Source organism: Rhinatrema bivittatum, chromosome 16 (assembly GCF_901001135.1).
Source record: "Rhinatrema bivittatum chromosome 16, aRhiBiv1.1, whole genome shotgun sequence".
In the NCBI taxonomy this organism is placed as follows: domain Eukaryota; kingdom Metazoa; phylum Chordata; class Amphibia; order Gymnophiona; family Rhinatrematidae; genus Rhinatrema; species Rhinatrema bivittatum.
In genome coordinates, this window is record NC_042630.1 from 18,832,205 (window position 1) to 18,838,329 (window position 6,125).

Consider the following 6,125-nt stretch of genomic DNA (forward strand, 5'->3'; position numbering starts at 1 on the left):
GAAGGTCAATTAAGTCTTGAATTGGATACGGGGCAAAAGAAACAGGACACAACTTAAATCGATCTCCGGCCACTCTGAGCACGTTCAGGGTCTGAGCCAACAACTTCAGCAAGACACCTCTGTGAAAGAGACACAAATCTGAGCAGAGTCCAATGTGCCTGTCAAGCAGATGTAATTTCTCCCTGTTCTAAAGGTGAGAAAGTTAATTCCCCATCAGAATCCTCTGATGGCTCATGATCATAAGCAGGGCTAGTCGCGACTGACAAATGGGAGGCCTAAGCATGCAATCCCTACCTCGTAGGGAACTTCGACGTCGCCGGGCACCCTTGAGGCAAGGTCTGCAGACCCCGGAAATATTCCACCCAGCAGGAGGATGGATCGATACCAGAGCCCACAGGCCCAACCTTTCTCAGGGAAGCTCCTGCTATCAGGAAAGAGGGAGGAGGTGCACTCACCCTTACCTTGCCTCTCCTCCAGAGACACCATAGGCTGAGGGGGATGTCCCAAAATGGGCAAAAGCTGCAGTAGTCAAATCGCTTTAATCATCTAAATAGTGCTGATACAAACAGAGAGAGAGAGAGAGGACTGAATTGCATCAGATGATAATCCTCACAGATTGTAAGGCGTTTGGCACCCAGGTTTCCTGAACTTCGGCTCCAGGTGACCACCTGTACAAACACGAACACCAGCCGGGCACTCAAATACACGCTCAAGACTAGGCCACAGTTGTACACGCAGAAATACACGGTCCAGGCTCTGTCGCGGTCTTATGCAGTCAAGTACTTTTGCAAACATGAGCTCAAGCCTAGGTGGCAGTCGTACCACAATCAAATCTAGGCTGCGGCCTTACGCGCACAGGTCCCTGCGCACGCGTGCAGTGAGAATGCACGCGCAGCAAAAGCACCACCGCCAGGGCCTACCACACTGCTGAGCAAAACCTGCCTGCACCTTCGGCCCGTTTAGGCCCGGATCTGTTTAACATCCGGCACTGAAAAATTACCGAAGGCCTGAAAAACCTCTCAACAGCTCGGCTCTTAAGCATCCGAAAATGCCTGGAGCCAAGAGCCAGCATCTCTCCCTGCCTGTCCCGCTAAACAAAGCTTTGCGAATAAAGCAAATTAGAACCAGCAGACGACCTCTATCTGAACCGGAGATGATGCCTCGGTACAAGGCACCTCCGCTGGCAAGAGCGGAGGAGGGGATTCCCATGCCTCTTCCGCTGACTACTATGGAATTAAAAATGGCCACCATCCCCACGCTGACCCTGTCACCCATGAGGCTCGTTTAGCTGTCAGTCTAGCGCTGGGCTCCCCCGAAGTGCCTTCCCCACCTGGAATGCACACAGAATACAAGAATTTAGGCGCGACCGCGAGCGTGCACATGAACAGCACTGGCACTGTCTGCCTTGCGCCATTGCCACACGGCCTGAGTAGCGCGCTGCTTTTGCCACCCTGTTTACCCGAACCTCGGGAAACCCCAGCCTGCCCAGTTCTAAAGCAGCGATCAAGGCCCTGAGTAACTGGCGCAACGATTCCACTGTCTCCTGGTGGCTCTTGCTTGTGGGGGTTTTTGGGTTTTTTTTTTTTTAAATTAAGCTTTAAAAGTGCATCCACTGCTGAGCTAGCCCTGGCACAGAAATTCAATACTTCCCAGTTCAGAGGCGACCGGAAATGCAGCGCTGCCTCGTGTGGGGGGGGGGGGGGCTGAGGGATCAGGACCACCAGCTCTACTCTCCTACAGGATCTGGGCCTGAGCTATCATCAAGGGTCACCCAGCCCCTGCTCGTCTGCCTTAAACAAGGGGAGATGGCCACACCAGGACCTAACAACCCCCGGGAAGAACTGGAGAGCTAGCTTCTCTTTTTCTGTACTTCACACTGCAGGTTTTACACCATCTGCCATCTGCTGGAGACAGAAATACAGAGGGACTGCAGGTGCCACAGTGCATTGTGTACAGCGTCAGTGAAACTTTGTCCCCTATCTGCTGCCAGGGAGGCAAAACCCAGGAGTCTGGACTGATCTGAGTGCAGACAGGGAATGGAAATGTCTCAGCTTTAAGAATCTCTCCGAGGACTGAGAGTGTAGGGAATGGAAACGTCTCAGCCCTGAGAGTCTCTCTGAGGACTGAGAGTGTAGGGAATGGAAACGTCTCAGCCCTGAGAGTCTCTCTGAGGACTGAGAGTGTAGGGAATGGAAACGTCTCAGCCCTGAGAGTCTCTCTGAGGACTGAGAGTGTAGGGAATGGAAACGTCTCAGCCCTGAGAGTCTCTCTGAGGACTGAGAGTGTAGGGAATGGAAACGACTCAGCCCTGAGAGTCTCTCTGAGGACTGAGAGAGTAGGGAATGGAAACGTCTCAGCCCTGAGAGTCTCTCTGAGGACTGAGAGTGTAGGGAATGGAAATGTCTCAGCTTTAAGAATCTCTCTGAGGACTGAGAGTGTAGGGAATGGAAATGTCTCAGCTTTAAGAATCTCTCCGAGGACTGAGAGTGTAGGGAATGGAAACGTCTCAGCCCTGAGAGTCTCTCTGAGGACTGAGAGTGTAGGGAATGGAAATGTCTCAGCTTTAAGAATCTCTCCGAGGACTGAGAGTGTAGGGAATGGAAACGTCTCAGCCCTGAGAGTCTCTCTGAGAATTGAGAGTGCAGAGATTGGAAACGTCTTAGCCCTAAGAGTAGCTCTGATAATTGAGGGCCAGATTTTCAAAGGGGTACGCGCATAAGATATGCACGTACCCCCCGAAATCCTGCCCAAAGTTCCCCCTGCGTGCGCCGACCCTATGTTGAGTAGGCTCGGCGGCGCACGCAAGTCCAGGGATGAGCGTAAGTCCCGGGGCTTTCCAGGGGGGGGGGAAGGGAGCGTGTCGGGGGCATGTCACAGCAGCGTGTCATTTGGGGGCGGGGATACAGGCATGGTTCCGGCTTAGGGATGTTTCGGGGGCGTGGCTGAGGCCTCCAAAACGGCTCCCGGGCCTGGGAATCTTGCGCTGGCACACGCAAGTTACGCTTGCCTTGGGCAGGCGTAACTTGTGCAACAAAGGTAGGGGAGGGGTGGAAGGAAAGTTCCCTCCGAGGCCGCTCCAATTGCAGAGCGGCCTCGGAGGGAACGGAGGCAGGAGGTGTGGCTCGGCGCGCACAGTCTGGCAATTTTGCACAGCCTTGCACGCGCTGATCCCGGCTTTTAAAAGATACGCGCGGCTATGCGCGTATCTATTAAAATCCTGCGTACTCTCGTTTGCGCCTGGTGCGTGAACAAAAGTACACATGCGCAAATTTGTAAAATCTACCCCTGAGAGTGCAGGGAATGGAAACATCTGAGCTCTGAGAGTCCCCAGTCAGGACTTCTCACGAAACATTTAAAAAAACAAAAAAAACACAACATCTCCTTCATGCTATAGGCTTTTTTTTTTTTTTTTTTGGGGGGGGGGGGGGGGGGGGGGGGGATTACAGCAGAAAAAAGCAAACGCTGCTTGTGAACCGTTTTGAGGTAATTAAAATAGATTCTCTTATGTGCTGACATGTGAAATTCCCCTTCTAACATCCTCTTTCACATGTACATTTCGGAGCGGCGCGCTCCTGCGTTTGTGCAGAGGGCGTGGGCCGCCCCCAGTACCTCTCCAGACTTCAGTTGCACCACAGCCCGGGGTAGAGGAGGCCTCTCCACTCTGTCGCTTCAGCTGCTTCTGTGGTTTCTTCACGTTCTGTCGCCTTTCTATTGGTGGGGGGGGGGAGGTTTTGCAAGCGCTCCCCAGCCCAGCCCTTGCTGAGAGCGGAGCAGGAAACGGTTGCCAGATCTCTGCTCTCTGAGCTCTTGCGCCGGGAGGTCTCCAGCTGTATTGTGAAGAGAGACTCCTAGAATGTGCTCGGACCTGAACACCTCTCAGACCACTACGGCAGATGGCTACACGGGGATGCGGCTGGGGGCTGCTTTCGCCTCCTTCTTCCTGCTGATCGTCTTCAACCTGCTGATCAACGTGACCGTTTTGAGCGAGGGGCGGCTGAGAGCGCAGGCCTCGTTCATCCTTCTCTTCCACTTGCTCTTCTCCGGGGTGGTGTATTTTGCCTTGAGCAGTGCCTTCTATCTTTTGCTCTACCTTGGTGCTGTAATGTCCACACTGTCCTGCAGGCTCCTTCTGGCAGCCCTCATGACCAGCGCCTCCAGCATCCTCCTTACCTTGACCCTGATGGCCATTGATCGCTACCTGGCCATCTGCCATCCTCTCAGATACGCCAGCTTCAACAGCCCATTCTGTGTTTGGTTCTTGGGCACAGCCATGTGGGCCCTGGCTTTTGTCATCCCAGTGGTGGTGGTGACTCCAAGGCCAAAGGCAGAGGTACTGTCTAAACCATGCTCCCTGGCCTTCCAAAGCGAGGCCCCAGTGGGGCAGGTCCAGCCAGCCCTGAAGATACTACTCATCTCCTGCTGCACTTTGGTCATTGCCTTCAGCTACTGCAGGATCCTGCTGGAGGGGAGGCGCATTGGCGTGTTCAACCAGCACAATCGTCATGCCTGGAAGACTATCGCTCTCCATGGGCTCCAGCTGGGGGTCTACATCATCCCCACGTTTGTCAACTATCTCCTGCAGGGGCTGGTGCACAGTGGTGTGCTGAGGCCAAGTGCCAGGGACCTGTGTGAGGCCATCAACTTCGTTGCCTTCAGCCTGGCACAGTGCCTGGGGCCCATCATCTATGGCCTGAGGAAGGAGGAGCTCCTGCCTCACATGCACCGCAGATTCCCCTGCCTCGCCGAGAAGGTGAAGTGTGTTTGCACATGGACCAAAAAGGGCAAGGCAGCTTGTGTGGGATTCGTCGTCCACGCAAGGGAGAGATGTCTCTTACTATCCTCGCTCTGTCAACTCTTACCCGCCCGAGGACCTGCCGGCTGAAAAGGTCAAACCTTTTAAGGATCCAGACGGAAGTTTTATTCCTGGTTTAAAGCGGAGAAGAATATAGTTTGCTCCGAGCAGCATGTTCCTCATTGCCACAGGCCTTCCTTTGCTGCAGGTGAGATGTTTGAGGCTGGCCTTGTACTTGGGTGACTTCCAGCTTGCGTCTGTTTTGTTCTTCTAAACATAAAACTGATGGTCTTCTACTGCTGGAGGTGTGCAGCGCCTGGTCAAAGCCAGGTTGTGTTTTCTGTCCTTGTCCTTCTGCCTCTCCATTCGTCCCTTCAGCTTTGTTCATCCCGGTGGGCTGCTGCGGATCTGGCTCCTCACTTCAGCCACGCCTGCTCGGAGGCAGGCCCCACAAGGCTGCTCGTTCCTGAGCCCCTACCCGAGGACCTGGGATCTTACAGAGCGCGACTGTGAATGGGCGAAGCAGAGCAAGGATTGGTGACCCTGTCTATAACTGGTTTTGTAGGACGTTTCTCATTTAAAAATGAATGTTAACACCGTGCACCTCAGCACATGCTGCGCTTTAAAAAGAAAAAATGTTAAATATGTAATCTGTGCTGGAGCTGTTACGTATTGAAGGTGAGTCACCTGTTGTGCTGGGTGCCAGTTGGCTGCGTGTGTGTGTGCGCCTAATGCCCATTTACATATCCAGCTGGGCTCCTGGCCAACTGCAGCATCTTTTTCTGCCCGTTGCTGGAAGGGAAGACTCATCCTGCTGCCTACGGGGGGGGGGGCAGTACAGCTGGAGGGGCTGAACCAGGCCCCGACTTCAGCCTGGGCTAGGGGCCATGCTCCGTTTCTGCTCTTCCAATGAGCTAAGCTTTTTTTTGGAAGGTGGGGTAACTATGAACCTTCATGTAAACCGGAGTGATAATTAACTCTGTTTTTTGAACTTCGGTATAGAAAAAGTTATAAATGAATAAAATAAATACGTTTACAGCTGGCCGGGGCCTTTTCCCCCTATTTATATTCTCATCCAATAGCCGTTGGCTAGTCCTTGCACTGATAAAGCCCCTGGCTCGTGCTGCGGTCATGGGCCTGAATGTGGCCAGTAGGCATCAGCGTTACGCAATGACCATGACTCCCCCCAGGGCCGTGACTGCCATCTCCGCAGCACTCCCAGCTGCTGTTGCCACAGGGAGGGCAAGATCCAATGTGAGGGTCAACACGCATCACTTGCCCTATGAGCTATGCTCTTACCTGACAGCTCTTTCTAACTGATAATGAGGTTAAT

At 53.5% G+C, this 6,125-nt stretch overlaps 1 protein-coding gene across 1 annotated transcript; it reads left to right on the forward strand.

Annotated features, from left to right (window-relative positions):
• Positions 1 to 3,789: 3,789 nt before the first annotated feature.
• LOC115078090 (probable G-protein coupled receptor 148) lies at positions 3,790 to 5,602 on the forward strand. Its single transcript, XM_029580728.1, has one exon. The coding sequence runs from the start codon at positions 3,854 to 3,856 to the stop codon at positions 4,880 to 4,882; it is 1,029 nt and encodes a 342-aa protein (XP_029436588.1). The 5' UTR covers positions 3,790 to 3,853; the 3' UTR covers positions 4,883 to 5,602.
• Positions 5,603 to 6,125: the final 523 nt, after the last annotated feature.